Genomic DNA, 22,280 nt, shown 5'->3' with positions numbered 1-22,280 from the left:
TAAAAGCAAGTCAGCATCTTTAATGAATTGCTTAGCTTATCAATAACTAAAGCTACTAAATATTATTTGGGACCCCAGCTGTATTAAAGGAGATGCATTGATGTTGGACCGCCAATGATGGTGTCATACTTTCCCCGACTCATAACTAGACAGATTGAAGGATATGATTTCATTGTGCATCCATGTACCCTCTTCATCATGGCTTTATGATGATGGTATGTGTTTGTCTGTTCTTTGTATCCGGAGTTTCTCTTGTTTTGTTTTTTCATATACGCCAGCATCGGCTTCTTTGGATCAGTCCTCAATGAATCTGTGAGACAGACTTTACGTGCACTTCTCCCCGTGAGAGGAAATGAGTGACTGTTATCTGATGACACATTGTAGAGGTCATCCATGTGATGTCACGCCAGACGCTCTTTCCATTAGAACAGTATGCCTTTGGCACATTTTAACAGTTTGTACAACACTGCAACGAAATGTCTGCTCCCTGTCATGCAGCGGAGAACAAGTATTTCTTGTGTTCAGTGATGAAGTAGGAATTTTTTTCTTAGTTGACTGATATTATCTGCTCTCATGTGATTTGAACATGCAGGATTTCTAGATCAACATCGATTTACTCACTTAAATGGATAGTTTAGCCATTGATGAAAAATCTTTCATCATTTACTCAACCTCATGTCATTCAAAACCTGAATGATTTTATTTTTTCAGCCGAACACAAAAGAAGATATTTTGAAGAACATTCGTTGGTAACCAAACAACACTAACCCCCATTGACTTCTATTGTATAAACACAGAAGACATCTCTCTTAATACAGCACTGGTTTTGAATGTCATGGGGGCGAATTAATCATGACATAATTTTTATATTTGTGTGAACTATCCCTTTTAATGGCCTCGTGTGAATTTAAAAAAGTTGCTAGCATGTTGCTGGAGTTTTGTATGTGGTTTCCAGAGTATTCCTGTTTGGTTACTAATACGTTCTGGCTGGTTTTAACTTCTTATCTTGTTGCTTGGCTGTGTCTATGGTGTTGCGGTTGGTTACTAGGTTGTTGCTCACTTCAACTGATAAAATATTCTCCTCCTATATGTTTGTATGGATTTTTTCTATTAGCATTTTTATGTGAGTTAAAAATGGGAAATATTGTCACTTTTAAAGGAACAACACACTCTCTTTATCTTAGGCCATCTGCACACTTTAAAGTGCTGTAGTTCACTCAAACAGGAAAATATTGTCATTATTTACTCATTTTTGTGTGATTTTTTTTTTTTTATCTTTATGATCAAATCCCTATTTTTTTTGTAGTATTGTTTTTGATTTTCTGATAACTGGAGTGAATGGGGCTTCTCAAGCTTCAAAAGGATGCCAGTAATGTATGACATAACTCCATTTGACTCTTGCTTTTTATTTCAAGTGTCCTGAAGGCATACAACTGGAATTAGAGTAAAATAAATATAATCCATTTAATAGAGTAAATAATGTCAACATTTTAATTTTTTGTGAACTATTCTTCTAACTCAAGTCTCTGTCTGTAAGGTATCAAGTGTCCAAATGTTTGAGTTCCAGTAAGAAAGCACTACTAAAGGCAAGGGAAAGGTTCAAGAAAATGATTAATGTGTTTGCACAATATCATATGAATGATATTTGGCTGGGCTCAGCTGCTTCTTGTTAAGCAACAATTGGCAGACGTGTTGAAGGTGAAATGGAAGCCAGATGGATTCAACAACTCAGTTTTTTCTTTTGTCTACTGAATGTACTGTAGCAAATTGTTCTTTTGTGGTGGTTTGCCAAAACAGGCAAGATTATTATTTACATTTATTACTCTATGAACAGTCAACCCAATTCTTCTCCATTTAAAGTGGAAGAAGCATTAACAGTTGTTTTGTAAGCAATTCAGAGTCTGTGTTTTTCAGAGTTTGTTAAAAGAATTTAAAACATAAATTAACATCTCTTTATAAACTGTGAGATTCATATTAATGGTTAGTGGTTTGACCGTTGTGTTTCTTCAGAGGCTAATGCTTATATCAAGACCGTGGGTGGACAAAATAATGCAAGCGTAATGTTTCAGGTACAGATACCAAATATTTGACAATATATCAGCCTGGTTTGAATACATCATGTTGTTATTCAGGTTCTCTTTTCATCCCAATAATTGTATTTATCTTCTAGTATGCCTGCCTAAAACAGCATTGCTGAAACATTCATATTCTGTTGTAAATTCAAATAGTACATTCATATCCATATTTACGATTCGAAAGATACAGTAAACACATTTGAAGGTTAGTCAGTGTGATACTAATAATATTGTTTGACAACAAGGTCACTCTACAGAAGTTGTGTAATCTTTTGTTCAAGCAACGCAGCAGAAACTGCTCTGAACCTGGTTCACTTCTTCTCACAGGAAGTGGATAGTGTGATGTGTAGTGTACAGGAAGTGGATGACCGGGTGGAAGATTGCTTGCATGGATGGAACGGGTCAACGCAGTTGTTAGGTTACATGGGAATACATTTGTGGTACAATTGAGCTAAATAATTCATATCCCTTTAATCAAATTGCAGTTTAAATATATTCTAAGGAGAACCAGTTGTTTACTTGATATTGGTGCAGCATTAAACTTCTCACACTGTATGCACAATATGTATTTGGGCACATAGGTCCAGTTTGTGAAATATAGCAGCCTGTAGTTTTGATGTAACAAATTTCAACCAACGGCTCACTCCACCCCTCCCTTTCGAAGCACTATGTTGGCTGACACAGGACTAAGATGTCATCACGTTTTACCTTCACTCCCAAAGAAGATCACATATTTATGAAAAGTGTGTCCGTTTAGGGCTACTGTAGAAACAACATGACAAATTCTTTGTAAGGGCACCTGCGGTGTATGTAGATAGAAATAGCTCATTGTAAGGGAATAAAAACATAACGCTTCAGTATTTAAGGTATTTATACACGTCTGAACACATAGTTATGTATATTATATTGCGTTAATAGATCCTCCCAAAAAAATACACGTTGCCCCTTTAATTCATTTTGCTGTCATTTGTTGACACCATTGCTTGTCTCTTTAGTTTAAAACAGTTTTTAGCGTTCCATGGATTAAAAAATGTTTAGGAGAATTGAATTATTTGCTTTGAAATGGCATTTACATTCGCTTTTATAATAATTTCAATTATTTACATGTACCAACATGCCCTATCAGCTGAGAAGTAAGCTAGTCAAACAGCCATATATCCTGCCTTTCTTAAATTAGAATAATCATCAGTGAGGGATCTGACCGCTATGCGTGTTGAACTAGATTACAAACTGCTTCCACATCCTGTTTGGCCAATTCCTCTGGTTTGAAGCTGTGGGTGCTGGTCATAGATACTGTTTGAGGGTTTCCTCCTGGTGAGCTGGAACGTTTCACTTGAGAGACTTATTCAGGATGAGACTGGAGTCTCTCATGATCAGTAATGATAGAACAAACACTGAGTCTCAAGCTGATGTGGAATCAGGTCTGGTCCTTTAGATACTCCAGTGCTGTAACATCATGAGTCAGCATCAGTTTATCTCCTGCCGTTTGTAAGAAATCCACTGGTGTGGGTGTAGACATGCTCATAAACAGAACAACTTTAAAAACAGGCCTGAACACACTCCATCTTATAAAGGATTAAGTGTTTGAAAAATGTGGGACAGAACATTTGTGTTTATATTGAGTTTTGATGTGAAGTTGTTTGTTTCCAAGCCAGTAGCATATCAGAAATCAGAGTTTTTGGGGCTTTTAATATATCTTAGCCTTAAAAGGACACAGTCGGGTTGTTCCAAATCTATATAAATGTCTTTTGATTAAGACATTTCTGATAAACACAGAGAAAGACATTTGGAAGAAAGCTTTGTAGCCAAACAGTTATTGGTAGTCAATGGTGCCCCAGAAGTGTTTACAAGCATTCTTCCAAATGTCGTTCAGCAGAACAAAGAAATGTATACCGGTTTGGAACTTAAGAGTAAGTAAATGAAGACAGAATTTTCATTTTTTGGTGAATTGTTACTTTAAGGATATCTTTGAAGTAGTTTGCATTTAGATGTTACTACTCAACACTTACAGTCTATCACTTCTGCCAATATGGAAGAAGGACTTTAATTCACCAGATTTAAGGGTGAAATAAATATTATCGGCTATTTTAAAAGAAGGAGGGGCCACACAATATGTCCCATTCTCACTTCCTGTTTCGGTCGAAATGCATCAAACAAAGCTACGCATTTTCAATAACAACATTTTAAGTGCACGTTTAGAAAACAGTTTATAGTCAACTTTAAAATGTACACAAAAAAAAGACAAAGTTTTTTTGTATAAAGGCAACATATGGGCTTGAAAGAACGGGATGATATTGAATAAATAATGACAACATAAACATTTGTGGGTGAACTGTACCTTTAAAAGTTCTGAGCTTTTTATTGGCTAGCTCGCACAAAGCTTCACGTTTTACTAAGGAGGATTCTCATTTTTTCCGGGGAATCTTTTACATAGTAATTTACCTATAACTCTTTTGTTCCAACAGTGATTGTGACATCATGGCATCAGGATCTCCAGATGCCACAGGCGCAAGTGACTCATCAGAAGCGGCAGAAGAGTGTTCAGGTAACATTCACGTCTAGTGTTTGAACATCAAAGGCGTCTTTAACATCCAGCAGGCTGAACCATACCGTAGCTTTCATCTCACACTTAAATCCACAAAGTAAACACACATGAAACTAAAAGACAGTTTACTCTAGGGCTGTGTATCGGCAAGTACCTCCCGATACAATACATATCACGATAGATGGGTCACGATACAATATGTTGCTATGTATTTCAAAACGATACTCATTTGCGATATATTGCAGTACTTTAAATAGAAAATGTAAAAAGTAGAGCTAGAGATACAACATGCTGTGCACCACCTGGGTTTCTAGGTAAGAATAAGTGTAAAAACATCCCTTACCTATGCAGAGTGGCCATGATGTGCAATATAGACCTAGAAATCAGAGGTTTGGGTTCCCATACAAAAGATTGCGCCCCTAAAGTGGACTGCCCCCCGACTCTCTGAAAAGCGCAGATTTTTTACAAAGCTCTCAGAGCGCCGCTCTGAAAAGCGAGGTGTGCTTTGATTGGCCAGTTAACCAGTGCGTTGTGATTGCTCAAACCTCTTACTATATTTGTAACATCAGGTTCCAAAGCAATTGTACTGACAGGTACGCCCACCTTACTTCTGTATACATTTGGGCGGTCTTAGTCAAATCATATTCATACCTTGAACTAACATGGGTTCGTGGGGGTGTGGTTATACAAATCGTTTCAGGCAGTTTTTGTTGAGAATTCGCATTTAGATATAATGCATCTTTTGTTCCGACGCTTACATTTTTGCCATACATGTATTATTGCATTATTATTGTCTAATACATTCATTGGCAACCTAAAACACACCAAAGACACAGAAAAAAAAACTTGTTCCCCTTTAAAAAATGTATCCATAGTAGAGGTATCAATATCGATATACTATCGAAAAAACAAATATTGCGATAGTTACATGTATCAATATTTTTGCACAGCCCTAGTGTACTCCCTGAGGATAAACAAGACGCTAGTTCTCACTAACAGGAAGTGATGTAATTTAGAGACAAAGCCAATGTTTGTATCTTCCATATGAGCATGCTTTCCTCTGTTCAACATTTGACCTCTCGATTCGGTTCTGTCTGGAAAGGAGGGAATCGAGACTGTCGGGTCGACGGTGGGCCGACATGCTGATGTGGATTAGACTTTTGCATGGAGAATAGGGCGCGCAGCGAGGGAAGCTAATCTCCTCATCGGATTGTTGGTCTATTTAGGGCCAAGTTCAAGAGTTGTTCAGTGGCTGAAGCTGGGTTGAAGGTGTGCCAGCTATGTCCAGGTTTGTCAGGGTATACTAATTATACAACTTTAATTTATATTTTCAAGGGATAGTTGACCCACAAATGAAAATCCTGGTATCATTTATTCACCCTCATGTCGTTTTAAGCCTGTATGACTTTCTTTTGCCTTTTGAGGAATGTTGGTTACCGAACAATGACAGTACCCATTTACTTCTAATGTATGCTCACAAAACAAATGGAAGTCAGCGGGTACCTCCATGATTTTTTGTGTTCTTTAGAAGAAAAAAAGGTTAGAAATGACATGGGGGTGTTGAAATGATGAATTTACATTTTTGGGCGAACTATCCCTTTAAGGTATATATAAAGTACTGTATTTAAACCTTGAGATTTCGAGATTATTGATTTATATGTTTAATGGTGTTTTTTTATATGCTTTAAGACAAACAATGCTCATCCGTCAAAACCATCGCTGAGTATTTTCTTCTGTAAACAGTAGTTTACCAAAGAAAACACTGTTTAAAATCGCCTTTTTTCTCACAAGGATGATGTAACCAATTACATCACATAGTTGACACGGGGATAACATTGAGCTGAGTGTGATTGGGTGGACGTGGGAACATATTTATGACTTTGCATATTCAAAACCAGTGGTTCCCAAACTTATTTTGCCAGGCCCCCTTCAGTAGATAAAGATGTTTCGAGCCCTACAGGAAAAAAAATTCCAAGAGATTTTTCTGACATGCTCAATTTTGTTTGTTTTTGACCACAAATTGCAGCTCAAATAGTATATAGATGGTTTCATCGGACGCTCATGCTGGCCGAAGTTAAATATAACCATTTATTTGATATTTAGTCTAATAATACATTTGTATGAATATGTTATTGCACATTAGTAGTATTAAATCGCATTAACTACTCAACAGTTATTGATTATTTGCGGAGCTCTACAGAAAGTTAAGTTTGCACCATATAAGGGTTGTTTAAGTTGTTGCCGCTGAACCCGTCTATACTAGCATAAACAGTTTTATTATGTCCCTGAAACCACAGCATAAACAATGCAAACCTTTCTCGTGGAGCAATGAGCATTTATTCTGGCCACATTTAAACAAACTCAACCTCTGTTCTTGGAAGACAATATTTAGCATCCCTTACTGTGTAAACAAATAACTGAGCATTGAGTGGTTTGAAAGACACCGTGAGATCTCTTTCTCTGCGTGTTGTTTATTCCCTTCAGACAGGCCGCAGCTGGAGACTGCAGGCTTTGCCAGTACAGACACATCATGTGACTTCACTCATGTTGTGAGCGAGAGAGACAGTATGTCAAGCAACAAGGGAACACCAAGACAGAGCCTCATGATCTAGTGTCCTGAAAGAATGTGAGATTATGACACTCTCAGGGACTCCAAGGAGTGACTTTATCATTGTGTATTTGACTGTAGAATAGATTAGATGTCAGGTTTTGAGCTCAGACTTCCAGACAGCCTCTTCAGGAAATCTTTTAAATTGAATATTCATTTTCACAACATGAAGAGCTTATCAGGGCGTTTCTGCAGGCCCCCCAAAAATGAACAACAAAGTATGATAAAAAAATGAATCACTTTGTAAAGTAAAAGTAATGTTTTCACAATAGTTTACAGGCTACTTGTATATTTGTTGTCTATTTCTGTCATTTTTATTTAAAAAATACATCAAAAGTCTGCAAAGTGCAACTATAAAATTCCACAAAATTGCGTAAAATCCAATAAACGCATATATCCATCATGAAAGTAATCCATAGACCCACATCTACAGACTTTTTCCTCATACATTTTATGCAAAATGATTTGTTTGTGACAGAAAATGTAATATTTTAAACTGATTTAGCCAAGATAGGTCACATGATAATTTGAACAGATGTGCTTAAATTTGTTGGTACCTCTGCACAAAAAACGAAGAAAGCACAATTTTCTCTGAAATAATTTGAAACTGACAAAAGTAATTGGCATCCACCATTGTTTATTCCATATTTAATAGAAATCAGACTCTGCTTTTGATTTTTTATTCAACATAATATTGTAAATAATTTAACAAATGAGAATTTCATGGACGAAAATGAGGGGACCCTCACATAATTATTTGATGCACAACCTTTAGAGGCGATCACTGCCAGCAAAGGTTTTCTGTAGCTCTCAATGAGACTTCTGCACCTGTTAACAGGTAGTTTGGTCCACTCTTCATGAGCAAACTGCTCCAGCTGTCTCAGGTTTGATGGATGCCTTCTCCAGACTGCAAGTTTCAGCTCTTTCCATAGATGTTCAATAGGATTCGGATCAGGACTCATAGAAGGCTACTTCAGAATTGTCCAATGTTTTGATCTTGTCCATTCTTGGGTGATTTTAGCTGTGCGTTTTGGTTCATTGTCCTGTTGGAGGACCCATGACATGCGATTGAGACACTGGGCAGTACATTTCACTCTAGAATGCCTTGATAGTCTTGAGATTTCGTTGTTCCCTGCAAAGATGCAGCAAAACATTACCGATCCTCCTCCGTGTTTCACTGTAGGTATGCTGTTCACTTCTTTGAAAGCTTGATTTTTTCGTCTGTGAACATAGAGCTGATGTGACTTGCCAAAAAGCTCCAGTTTTGACTCCCAGTAGGATTGTGGCTTGTCAACATGTAATAGAGCAAATTCCAGTCTGGCTTTGTTATGTTTTTCTTTGAAAAGTGGAGTCCTCCTGGGTCTTCTTCCATGCTCAAAAAGCGACGGAAGATGCGATCAGAAACTGAAATACCTTCACCTAGGAGTTCAGCTTGTATCTCTTTGGCAGTTATCCTTGCTTCTTTATTACCATTCGCACTATCTTTCTGTTCAATCTGGGGTTGCTTTTCCTCTTGCAGCCTCACCAAGGGAGGTTGGCTACAATTCCATGGACCTTAAACTTCTTAATAAATATTTGCAACTATTGTCACAGGAACATCCAGCTGCTTGGAGATGGTCTTGTAGCCTTTGCCCTTTATCAGGCTTGTCTATTACTTTCTTTCTGAGCTCCTTAGAAAACTCTATCCTTTGCTTTCTCTGGTCCATGTTCAGTGTGATGCGCACAATGATACCACACTTTTAATTTCATCACTGTTCAGGAGGAATGAAGAATTATTTCAATTAGCTGAAAGGGGAAAAAACAAACTTGAGCACGACTGTATAAGAGAACTACGTTTCCAAGATTTGTAGCTTTCTAAGATGAACAAAATGATTCAAAATCTTATTACGAAAAATACTATTTTACCAAGAACTGTTTTGTTTCTCAAATGAATAATTTTTTGTGAGGCCTGTGCGTATTAGAGCGTTGCAATGTAAGTACTGCTCAACCATATGCCCTTGCGTACAGACTACAGTTGTATTAGCGTAACTTGATCTGGCATGTTGAACAGAATCAAATAATGGCTGGGTAATGTTATATTTCGAAATCCCCCAGCCACGCCAAGTCTTCATTTAGAATTGTATTTGTGCTTAAAATAAAGAATGATTCTGTTAGTAAAGGTCGGTATCCCATCATTGTTCACTCAACATGTTTTCTCTGACCTTTTAATGTTTATTTTAACCTTTGTCTTGACCTTTGGAATAGATAACATTTGTGTCTAATTGTTAAAACTGGCCGAATTAAACAAAACCGGATGCATCCATATACTGTACGTTATCTAGACTCCGCAGGTCACATGTCGTGATGAACAGAAGAGATGGACTGTACGGATGCTGTGAAACAAGACATTTTTTTCAGTCCAGTAAATTACACCAGTTCATAAAGACCAAGTAGACTTGATTTAACAGCATATGTCACTTCACCGGCTATGGGGCTCAATAATGCTCTTGACAGTATTGCTGTGTGTGACAGTACCTGCTGTGCCGAATCAATTTTAAACCTCATTGGACCCATTAACAAATGAGTTTTAAAACCAAAGTAATACATGGGTTTAATTTTACAGCCTTTTTCTGCAATATAATCAGGGCATTATTGGCAACCAAAGATACATTAGTGTTGCATAAGCACCCTAGAGGGAATATTCAAGTGTCTATAATGATGAAAGAAGTTCATTAAATAGGTGTTATATAAGCACTTTTTAACCACTTTTTTTCAAACAGAGTTCATGTAATGAAACCATCTGCACATTCTCCGTTGTCAAATGTGCGTTACCTCGGTCAACAGGACTCTCCCATTTATTTTCAAATGGCATTTGTGTCTGAAGTTACAGCATGATTGTTTAAACTTGCTATTTACATAAATTCCAAGATTGAAGGCCATTAGATGCAAGAGACACAACGCTCAGCCAATGGGTCTTCTTTTGTTTACATAGCTGAACATTGAGTAATTGTTTGCATATGTTTCAATGTTTTACGAGTACAAACCCCCCTAAAATTCAAGATTTTACATTAAGATTCCTCAACAAGAGCCGCTTGATTCATTGAAATGAATTCCTTTTCATTCCAGGGAAAAAGAAGTCCAAATTCCAGACGTTCAAGAATTTTTTTGTGAAGAAAAAGAGGAAAGAAAGTCCTCCTCCATTGGAAGAGGGCGTGTTGAAGGCCAGTCAATCAAGTTATGATGTCACTAAAGAACCGCCTATGGTCCAAACTACCAAACATGATGAATTGGGGTAAGGGAATAAAAGAAACACTAATTTGATATCTAGAAGAAGAAAAAAAGTTTTTGTATTATGAAGTTACTTCCTCAAAGTCAGTTTCATAAAATTCCAAGTGAATCTAAACAGTTTAAACACTTAAATCTAACAATGCCATGTTTCAAAAAAATGTAGTGTTAAATAGTGTGAAAATAAATAATAAAGTGCTGTGTCTGTACCTTAATGTCATTGTGTCTTTAATTTAAAGGTCCAAAATCAATATGGGAAATAAAGCCATGTCACATGACAGTGTCTTCGTCTCTGATTCGCCTTTGTCTGAGAGTAATGATGCTCTAGGGGCGTCCGAGGACAGCATTCATGGAAAAGTGAAATCTCTACAGGTAAGATTATTTTTTACTGTGATTGAATCTAGGGCTATCAAATCAAACATGTTGACACATGCGAGACACAATTATGTTTATCTTTCTAAACCACTAATGCATTTATTCGGTCTAACATAACACATATTTCATTCACATATTATTGGAAAGTAATTACAAAGTGTGGGATCTGTTGAGATTATTGGTCCTGTTTGGACTGTATACACACATTGTAGTAAAGATAATCGATTTACATGATATGTACTGTAAATACCAACTTATCAATTAAAGATGAAGTAAGCTTGGAGGTGACCCATCTTACACTGTCCATAATCAGTTTAGAGGAATGAATTTTAATGTTATGGTTCTTTCTATAGCTGCAATTGAAGCAGGCAATTCGTCTGGGTTCACCTCCAGCATTCATCTACGGGAGGAAACCTGAAGACGCCGGAGCTTTCTCTGATGATGATGGTCTTCCCTGCAGCCCACCAGAATACTTCAGCCTTCATTCCGTGCTGGCCACACCCCCTCATACGGTTTGTACAATTCCACATCAGTTCATGCATTGTTTCTAACATCATGACACAATGTGACATATACAGTTGTGTTCAAAATTATTCAACCCCCAATGCTGTAAATGGTTTTAGGGAATTTAGTGTACATTTGTAATTGTATTCAGAATGAAATCCTACAAGGACTTCTTAAAGAACCATATGCAACTAAAATGACATCAATAACTTTTGTAATACAGTAGTAAATGTTTCTTTTGTGAATTCTTCATTGACATAATTATTCAACCCCTTAAAGACTACCACTCTGAAGAACAGAGGTTCAATGAAGTGTTTTCAATCAGGTATTGAAAACACCTGTGGATATCAGGGAGCAGCAATAAAGCCTAATAAGCACCAATTAGGCAGCTTTAAAATGACTGTGATAGTCAGCTCCTTCTAGACATTTACTGGTGTGGTTACAAACATGGTAAGGTCAAGAGAATGGTCCAGGAAGACAAGAGAACAGGTGATTACTCTTCACAGGAAGGGCAATGGCTATAAGAAGATTGCAAAGATGTTAAACATACCAAGAGACACCATAGGAAGCATCATTCGCAAATTCACGGCAAAGGGCACTGTTGAAACGCTACCTGGTCGTGGCAGAAAGAAGATGCTGACTTCGACTGCTGTGCGCTACCTGAAGCGTAGAGTGAAGAAAAGTCCCCGTGTGACTGCTGAGGAACTGAGAAAAGATTTGTCAGATGTGGGTACTGAAGTTTCTGCTCAGACAATACGGCGCACCCTGCGTAATGAAGGCCTCCATGCCAGAACTCCCAGGCGCACCCCCTTGCTGTCCCCAAAGAATAAGAAGAGTCGACTGCAGTATGCCAAAAGTCATGTGGACAAACCACAGAAGTTTTGGGATAGTGTTCTGTGGACTGATGAAACAAAATTAGAACTGTTTGGGCCCATGGATCAACGCTATGTTTGGAGGAGGAAGAACAAGGCCTATGAAGAAAAGAACACCTTGCCTACTGTGAAGCATGGCGGGGGGTCAATCATGCTTTGGGGCTGTTTTGCTTCTACAGGTACTGGGAAGCTTCAGCGTGTGCAAGGTACCATGAACTCTATTCAGTACCAGGAGATATTGGATGACAATGTGATGCAGTCCGTCACAAACCTGAGGCTTGGAAGACGTTGGACCTTTCAACAGGACAATGATCCCAAGCATACCTCCAAGTCCACTAGAGCATGGTTGCAGATTAAAGGCTGGAACATTTTGAAGTGGCCATCACAGTCACCAGACTTAAATCCGATTGAGAACCTCTGGTGGGACTTAAAGAAAGCATTTTGCAGTGCGCAAGCCTAAGAATGTGACTGAACTGGAGGCTTGTGCTCATGATGAATGGGCGAAGATACCCGTAGATCGCTGCAAGACACTTGTGTCAAGCTATGCTTCACGTTTAAAAGCTGTTATAACTGTAAAAGGATGTTGTACTAAGTACTAAGATTGAATGTCACTTGGGGGTTGAATAAAACTGATAATGATGTGAGCTCAGAAAAGACATTTGTGGTTATTTCATTATAAATGTTATGTTATATTTGTCTGACCTACACGTGCCTCTTTGATTTAATTGTAAGCAGGATGACTGAATGATCATAATCAATGTCAAACCGACCAAAACAATCAATTTCAGTGGGGGTTGAATAATTTTGAACACAACTGTAGCCCACCACCTTTTTTAAGGATAGAAAGAGTAGAAAAGAAATCGAAGTAGAAATCGAATGATACGCTTTTGTTTATTTAGGCCCAGGGAATGGTTGTCATACACTGTTTTATTATTGCAGGTGGCAGATTTGACCCAGAGCAGCAGTTGTTTGAGCATGGAGGCATTTGACAGCGATGATGATCAGGTGACTCTCACAGAACACATCGATCTTTTAACTCTTCATATTCCACATTTCGAGCTTGAATTGTGAATGAAATGCTTGTGTAATTTTTGGATCTGAAAATCAAAGCAACAGCACATGCAGATTAGTATAGAAGAATCCAGCTCCTCCGGAGGCCTTTCATAATCCAACTAAACACTACAATAGATGTCATATTAACAAATCACTAATCTGAAGGTTATAGTCCACCCAAAAATGAAAATTCTATCATGAAATACACAACCTCAAGTTGTTTCAAACCTGTTTAATTTCTTTGTTCTGTTGATCACAAAAGGAGATTTTAGGAAAATAAACAGTTTGGGGGCACCTTTGACTACCATTTTTAGACCACCCCATAAATCTCAGTTGCTAATATTGTTTTAAATATTTTTCTTTGTGTTCAACAGAACAAAGACATTTATACAGGTTTGAAACAATTTGAGGTTGTGTATTTCATGATAGAATTTTCATTTTTGGGTGGACTATAACCTTCAGATTAGTGATTTGTTAATATGACATCTATTGTAGTGTTTAGTTGAGGGTGAGTAAATGACGACAGAAATTACATTTTTGGGTAGACTATCATTTTAAATGCTCACTATTTTCATTTTATTTAAACATTAATAGAATGTGTGGAACTTCATTGTCTATGTGAACTTGAGAGGAACCGACTGTATTCACCTAAAAATCACCTTGGCACAAGTTATGTTGATATTTCTTTATCTAATAAAATTAAATTTAGACTGTGTGGTCTTAAAGGGCTCTATCATGCACTCAGTGCCAGGGACGGATTATGACTTTGTTGTGTCTGGGCACGGACGTTTCCAAGGCCCCCTGCCATCACATATTTTACGAGAACAGTGTAAAAGAGAACGTATGCCCTTAAATAGAACCTATGCCCAAATACAGAGGATTTAGGAGGGGATCGTACAGACCGCATCTTTGTGTCTAGAAACGCATGACACAGCGCTCAGGAATGGTTTGAAAAAGCGCAGCGCAAGCAGCGAGGGTCTCGTGGCACTCTTTTGATAACAGAAATTGGCATATGCCAACTTGGTGCTATTGTAAACAAGAGCTTACGCCACTTGTCCCATATCTTCCCGTTCAATCTTCTGATTGGTCAACTGCTGTGGAAGTGACATTGATGATCTGCACATATGGTGCTTATGTGAGAGACACTGCAAACGGTGCGAGACGGTTGAACATGTCCATCTCTAGTGCATGTTTACATAGAAAAACTATAGAAAAGTAGTTCAGCAGAATTGAAAAATGTCTTGTGTGTAAAATGCACAAAAAACAAACACAAATTGGTTAATTTATATTTTGCCCTACTCGACACATAAGAAAGCTTCTGACCTCTCCAACTCATATTACATGGGAATAGGTTAAGCCTGTGCCTTGCATGATTTACATTTCTGCTTTAAGAAAATGAGCATTTAACAGGCCGTTCATTACAAACTAAACAATATCAATCACCAAAGCATTTAACATTATCTAAATAAAATGTTGTTTTTGACTTAGCTGAGAGGTATCCTGTAGTGCCCTGTAGGCCTGTGCGTTATTCGTCCATTCTGAGCACAATGCGGCAGCAGGCACGATGCAAGTTTTTCAGCTCAACCTAGTTTTCATTTTCACGTCCTGCATCACGTTGTTTAAATAACAGATGCATTTGCGCCCTTTTGTCTGTAAACAGGGGGTGTTCAGGCACATTGTTGGCGCGTTGCTATTTTGAGGCAACGGAAATAGACTGCAATATTTTTTTTTTCTAGAGCGGCTCTTAAAGGGAATGGGAGACCAGAGACTGATTGGTTTACTGCATGTTATGAAGAAAAACACACCTATGACTCATTAGGAGAATATAGGGACAACCCTTATAGACCATACATATATACGTATATAAATTTTTCGCGTCCGAAAACTAGCAAAAGTGGATTCGGACACGCCCTAAGTGCACTTGTGCCTTGCGCTTTAGAGCATGTGCTTTCATTGGCAAAATATTTGGAGGGTGCCCATAAAGTCAGACAGATGTAAATTTACCTCAGAATTTACCTACTTTGCTTTAGCTTCTAAATGACACGTACTATAAAATACTGTTGACCTGGGACAGTGTCTGGTGGCATTTAAACTTTGAAATACTGCAATGTCGTCAGAACAAGAATTTTCCCAGTCAAACAAGGGAGAAAACATCAAACACGCGTACATAAGCAAGTCGGTGCCCGCATGCTGTGTTTCATTTGAATGTCAAATTTGAAACCGGGTTTTCTCTGTTTGTGTACAAGTGCTCTTAGAAGTCACATTTTTACGATTCCGTTCACACACCCTTATCTCACGCACAGCACTAGCATCTATAGCTGAAACAGCTCCCAAACTCCTAAAGCCACTGGAAAACATGCACTTTTGAATTTGTTGTCAGGGCTTAAAATAGCTGTGATGTGTTTGTGTTATGCAACGCTTTCAGCTGCTCCTGAGGCTTTAGTGAGCTTAGATGTTCAGTTTTGGTGAGAAATTCTGTTTGATATTCTTTGTGAATTGGGAACATTTTTTGAGCCAGTTGCAGTATAAGATCTCCCGATGCACATCAGCTATAAATCATTTAAATCTCCAATGGTAAAAACAGCCTTAAAAGGATGGGTTGCCCAAAAATAACAGGTTTGTTGTTTAAAGTATATTACCTTTTCTTCTGTTGGACACAAAAGCAGATATTTTGAGAATCGTCTCTTTGGTTCTGTGTCCATACATGGGAAGTCAATGGGGGCCAGTGTTGTTTGATTACCAGCATTCTCCAAAATATCCTCTTTTGTGTTCTGAAGAAAAAATTAAGTTATACAGGTTTGGAATGACACGAGGATGAGTAAATAATGAAAAAAAATACATTTTAGGGTAACCTATCCCTTTTTGTCTTAAAACTGGCATTTAAAGGAATAGTTTACCTAAAAATTAAAATTCTCTCATCATTTATACACCTTGATGTTGATCCAAACACACAATGTAAAAATTTCCAAGGATTTTATCCGTCACCCACACTGTGCATTGTTCAGAAATAACACACAATGTCCAATTTTTGTGTTCCTATTAGGTTAAGATCACTATCTCTACTTTAGATACCGTTCCGTGTTATGTTCTGATTTTCTGAATCCGGGGGATGTTTGAACCAGTGGTTCAGGGGTTATGAGTAAAGCAGCAGTGTGGTCTGAGAACATTCCAGTGGTTCACACCAGCAGTCTGACTGTCTGCTGGAAATCACATATTCCAACATTCTGGGTCAGAACGACTGCCAAGCCTGGACAACTGTCGCCTCACGTATAGCTAAATCAAATGAATTTGTTGCATACCCTAAAAGGCACATTAAGGCATTTTTTCATGTGCAAGTAAAGTTGTATTTTACTGTAGTGGACGCACATACACTATATCGACAATGAACTTGTTTCTTAATGCTACAGCATACAGTATAACAGTGTGGTTAAACGATTAATTGTGATTAATCGCATACAGAATAAAAGTTTGTTTTTACATAATATATGTTTGTACACTGTTGCATATTAATTTTGTATTTATAAAACATATATGCATATTTTGGAAAAATACAAAATATTAAAATATACATGCTTTTACATATTATTTTGATTATTATATACATTTAAATATATGTATAAATATGTCCTGAATATATAAACATGAATGTGTATGTGTTTTAATTAAGGCTGTCAAACGATTAATCACGATTAATCGCAAGCAGAATTAAAGTTTGGGTTTACATAATGTATGGCTGTGTAGTGTGCATTTCCATTTTGTAATTATAAAAACATACGCAATTATTTAAAAAAATATATAATTTTAATATGAACAAAAATGCAAGTATAATTTTTATTATCTGCAAATATAAATAAAAACATTTAAACATTTTCAAAATATACACATATTGTGTACATATGTGTTTATAAATACTAAATTAATATGCACAGTAAACCGACATACATTACGTAAACAGAGACTTTTATTCTGGCCGCGATTAATCATTCGACAGCCCTAGTTTTTACATAAACATATATTTTGTAAACTCAAAACTTTATTCTGAATGTGATTAATCACGATTAATCGTTTGTAATATGCAACTACTGTGACGCACTGTATGTATATGAAAGCGATAAGACTGGTACCTCTTATGGTACATCATGTGTGTGCTAAATCGAAAGATTAGATTTAAGCATTTACAGACAAAGACAGTGGTAGAAAATTGACTGAGTAATTAAAGTGACGATCGGGTCCGGGTCGGGTGCGGATATCTATATCAGAGAAAATTAAACGTGCGGGCGGGTGGCGGGTGGATAATTTATTTGAAGCAGCGGATGCGGGTGACATTTTAGCTCATCCGCGCATCTCTAGTCCCAATACTTTTCTCCATGCACATTTCTCCATTCCTCTAGCTCAGTTGGTAAAGCATTACGCAACGGAGAGGTCACGGGTTAATCTCTAGGGAACATACATACTGGAGCAAAATGTATGACTGTAATGTATTGTGCATGAAAGCTAGTCTAGTAAATGTGAAATGTGATTTACTGCATAGAATTGCTTTAAGCATGAGTATGAAAATATGTTTGAAACCTACAATTGGAGGTTTAGCAGAAAGAAAGTACTTGATGTCGGATTACTTTGAGATCTGTTGTTTTACAATGGTTTGCAGTTGGTCAGCTTTCAAAATGTAGATTTAACTCTAGGTCTTCAAAGGATAAGAGTGTTTATACGGTGGTTATGATGATTGTAACACTGCCAGCCGTAGCCCACTGTTTTTTCAGCTGGAGGGGTCTTTGTTTTTCTTTAGCTCTGAAAGGAAATAGCTGACAATCATTATAATTGATCATGATGAGCTACCAGTTGAGGTTAAGATGGTTAAGTGTTTGTTTATATTAGATTTACTGTGTTCTGGTTTGGTGCACTATGTAGTATTGTATTGTATTGTAGGCATGATTGACCTGAAATACAAACTGATTATGTTAACATGATGCCAATCTGGTAAGAGGGTTTTTAAGGGATGGAAAGAAATTATCCCTTGAATTTAACAATCTATATTGAAGAGTTTTGAGAAGGAAAGTATTTGGACTCAATTCTCCTCTCTTTTCCCATCCCGATATAAAGATGTCTTATGAAAGCTCTTCGAGACCCAGCACCCCTAAGGGCCCCGTCCCCGCGGACTTCAGTCTGCCCGCCAGCTCCATCTCCTGCTTAGACAGCACGGCGGCCCGTCACCGCATCGCCGTCAATGCCAAAGCCTGCGCCAGGAGAAAACCAGTCAGCGTAAGATCTTTCAAATTAATAATTTATATTCTTACATTTTTACCCCTATTAAAGTTGAATGCTTGAGCAAGTATGTCAAATGTCATTTGATTTACAGTTGTGAAATATGGCATGATGAATGGCGAACACAAAATGTTTTTTTTCACTTTGTGTAGATGGAAATGATGCAAACTAAGAGAAGACATCTGAGAGAAAAACTACTGCTCAGAGAAACAGAGGACAAACTACGGATGGTCCCGAGCATTGTGGAAGAGGAAAGTGAAGGTACGTCTATCTGGCATAATGAAAAACGAACATAAACAATACTAAAAAAGTACTTGGGACACAACGCTAAAGTAACATTATTCACCTTGTAGAACTGGTTAAACACAGTTCTAAATTGGAATTTTTATATTCCGTAATTTATTTGTTGTAGATACGCCCATGATTCAAGATTCACACCAAGAGGAGTCAAAGACAGCCTCCATTGCCTCTGAGCACAAGGACGAGGAATTGGCAGACTCTCTGAAATCCTCCGTCTCAGCTGGAGACTCCTCTGAGGAAGAGGAACGTGTTTCTGACGAGGATGACATCCGCAAGTCTAAGATCCTGGAGTCTCCATGGGACACAAGACCAGTGACACTTGAGCTACAGGCCGATGACTTCCTGTTGGTCACAGTATGTGAGGTCGTCCCTAAAGAGCAGGGGTCATTGCTGGAGGAAGTGTTGAGCTCCCTAAAGAGTCCTCTTGTGTTAGGACTTGCACTGGAGCATGAGAACACGGTTCTTCAGAGCGAGGTACAGCACATTCGCACAAAAATTTCAACAACAGCTTGTTCAACATTGTTCAACGCACACATCAAATACGTTTTCATCTCTTTTTTGTAGGCAGAGGTAAAAACTAAGAGTGCAGTAGGTCAAAATGAAGAGAAAGCCAACATGGATCTTGGTCGAATGATCAAAAATACACAACTTCCTCAACCATATTCCCTTTCAGACTCAACTGTTGTTTCAGTCAAGATCACAGAAGAGACTTTAGAAAAAGAGGAATTGGTTGAATTGCCAAAGTTTGCCAGTGTGTCTAAAGCCAATGTTGAGAAAGAACTAAACAAGACTGAGAATGCCAAAGAGGTACAAGGAAAGATAGACTTTAAAGTGAAATTGGAGACAACTGACAGGGCGGAAATTAACCAAATAGAAGATCTTGGTGAGGACAATGTTAAATTGATGATAGAAACCAAAGTTGACGAGAAGGTTGGTGGCTTGGTGTTGGTGGAACCGGAGAAAAGAAAGGATGCGGACGTTGAAGAATCTCAAGACATTACGGAGCTCTCAAAGACAGACATAGATGATATTGAGAATGTTGCGGCATCTGATCCGACAGTTGGAGAAGATTTCTTCAACTCTTCTGAATCTTCTAGACTGACTCTGGTAGAGTCTATTTCCCCCACAGTGTCTCAGAAACTTGATGCTCCAATTCTACAATCAACATTTTTGAATACGTCGGCGAGTCCTCTAGAGAAGGAAAATGAGCCCAGCAGTCTATGTGTTTCTGTTAGGCCCCAGGAAGGATCAGTTACAGAGCAGAAGGAAGTTCTCGAGTCACCTTTGGAACAACAGATAACCAACACTGAGGTTCAACCTCGCTTCACAATCGCTCCTGCATGGCAACGGTCACTTGTTTCTGAAGTTGCCAAAGAACAGCTTCAGATCATCTCGCCGTCTACCGAAGTGACCAAAGCGTCTGATGAACCTCCCCAGACAACCGAGCTCCTCACACCTGCAAAAGAAGAACGATCCTTCTCCAAACCCACCCGTACGCACAGTTCGCCAGCACGAATTCACAGCTCACCCATGAGAAAAGAGATGTTGCTTGTTGAGGAAGAGTCTATTCCAGACAACCCTTTTGGTGTGCGGTTGAGAAGGACGGCAGTTATCAGGCGGTACGATATGGATGGAGATTCGTCTCCGACGCGGGGGAGCCTGACAGAGTCAGAGCGTCTGGAGGCTGTGGAGACCCCAGAAGTTGAGCAGCATGAAAGCAAGACCATCACGCCCAAGAAGCCTGATCTGCACGATACTGTGGTGTCTGTCTGGAAAGTCCCAGGTAATTCTAGTCCTAAAAACCAAAAATTACGACAATAAAAGTATTTCTTGTTTAAAGGCATTTGCATTTGATTTGATTGCATTGTTAGAAAATAATAGTTTAAATTCTATCTTCATGGACTCATCCTTGAGTTGTTCCAAACCTGTATACATTTCTTTGTTTGGTAGGTTGAACACATAGAAAGATATTTGTAAAAACTGCTTGTAACCAAACAGTTCTTGGCCACCATTGAATACCAAGGGGTCCCCGAACTGTTTGCTTACCTGCACTCTTAAAAAAATATCTTCTTTTGTGTTCAACAGAACAAATTCATTTATAAAACAATTTTCCTGTAATGGAAGTCAATGGTGGCCAAGAACTGTTTGGTTACAAGCATTCTTCCAAATATCATTCTCTGTGTTCATCAGAACAAAGAATTGTTTACAGGTTTTGAACAACCTGAGGGTGAGTAAATGATGACAGAATTGTAGTTATTTTTTAGATACTACTGAATAATATTGAAATGTGTGCACTAAAATCTGGCAGGGGTAAAGTGGTGGAGGCGGCGACTCTAGAACCCATTATTTTGATTTCTTCTTTTATATCTACAATGTATAAAATGTTTCTATCTGTGACATCTCTCCTTCAGAACCCGTGGTCAGAATATCTGGTGGTAACATTGAACCTCCAAGCTGGATCTCTGTGGCAAGACAGAAGCAGAGGAACTTCATTGAGAACTCCCCAGAGGTCTTTGCAGAGAAACCTCCCTCACAAGTTTGTGTTCTCACGTCATCTTTTAAAAACATACAGTACAGTTCTTGACAAATGAGAGAGAAAAAAACATTGAAACGTATTTTTCTACTGAGAACTGCAAGTTACTCACCCCCGAGTTGTTCCAAATCTATGTATAATATCTATTTATATTTGTTCTTTCGAACATAAAGAAAAATATTTGGAAGAATGTTTGTAAGCAAACAGATCTGGGGCACAATAGACTTCCATAGTAGGGATAAAACTACTTTAGTTGTCAATGGTGCCCCAGAAATGTTTAGTTTCCTACATTCTTCAAAATGTATTTTTGTGTTCAACACAACAAAGAAATGAATACAGGTATGAAAGAGGTTTCATTTTGGGGTGAACTGTCCCTTTAATAACTAAATGGGCATTTGAATTAAACAATAATGAAGTGCTTTACTATTTAAGGTATTCCTTGTAAAAAAATAAAAAAATAAACAACAATAATCATAATAGGACATTATATTATGTATAAAGAGTTTACACATAATGCAGGATTAATCTTAGTAGAAAATAAAATGTTTTTATAACTGCAGCTGTGGCACAAACCTTGCACTGGGTGGTAGTGTAAAATCTTGCCTAGTTCTCAAGAAGTGATTAAAAACGTTCTTAGCATCTTAATCTCAGTATCTTTTCAGTATTTCAGAAGGTTCAAAGAGGTGAAATCATTTAGCGTTATAATTTTATTGATAAATTATCAATAATATTATCAACAAAACCTGTATGCAATGATAATGTTTTTAAGGTGCTATATGTTCTTTCGTTGTCAGGAGGATTTTACAAGACCAGCTTCACTGCCTAGTTTATCAACTTCAATCACCCAAGATCAACTTGCACAGCCATGTTCAACTGTAAAAGGTAATAA

At 37.8% G+C, this 22,280-nt stretch overlaps 1 protein-coding gene across 10 annotated transcripts in view; it reads left to right on the top strand.

The window, feature by feature from the left end:
* zgc:66433 (uncharacterized protein LOC321250 homolog) overlaps positions 1 to 22,280 on the top strand; it is a 31,996-nt gene that overhangs the window by 8,615 nt on the left and 1,101 nt on the right. For 6 of the 10 annotated variants that reach the window (XM_056769198.1, XM_056769194.1, XM_056769195.1 and 3 more), the window contains 11 exons: positions 4,541 to 4,620; positions 10,334 to 10,499; positions 10,732 to 10,864; positions 11,221 to 11,379; positions 13,183 to 13,248; positions 18,397 to 18,555; positions 18,711 to 18,819; positions 18,971 to 19,332; positions 19,423 to 20,641; positions 21,270 to 21,394; positions 22,186 to 22,273. In XM_056769198.1, coding sequence (XP_056625176.1) covers positions 4,541 to 4,620; positions 10,334 to 10,499; positions 10,732 to 10,864; positions 11,221 to 11,379; positions 13,183 to 13,248; positions 18,397 to 18,555; positions 18,711 to 18,819; positions 18,971 to 19,332; positions 19,423 to 20,641; positions 21,270 to 21,394; positions 22,186 to 22,273 — 2,666 coding nt within the window. Of the gene's footprint in view, positions 1 to 2,010; positions 2,070 to 2,483; positions 2,516 to 4,540; positions 4,621 to 5,722; positions 5,909 to 10,333; positions 10,500 to 10,731; positions 10,865 to 11,220; positions 11,380 to 13,182; positions 13,249 to 18,396; positions 18,556 to 18,710; positions 18,820 to 18,970; positions 19,333 to 19,422; positions 20,642 to 21,269; positions 21,395 to 22,185; positions 22,274 to 22,280 lie in introns of those variants that run through there. The other 4 variants (XM_056769202.1, XM_056769201.1, XM_056769200.1 and 1 more) reach the window with 3 other exon arrangements.

This window comes from Triplophysa dalaica, chromosome 16, assembly GCF_015846415.1.
Source record: "Triplophysa dalaica isolate WHDGS20190420 chromosome 16, ASM1584641v1, whole genome shotgun sequence".
Taxonomy (NCBI): Eukaryota; Metazoa; Chordata; class Actinopteri; order Cypriniformes; family Nemacheilidae; genus Triplophysa; species Triplophysa dalaica.
This window is presented reverse-complemented; position numbering and strand designations above follow the sequence as displayed.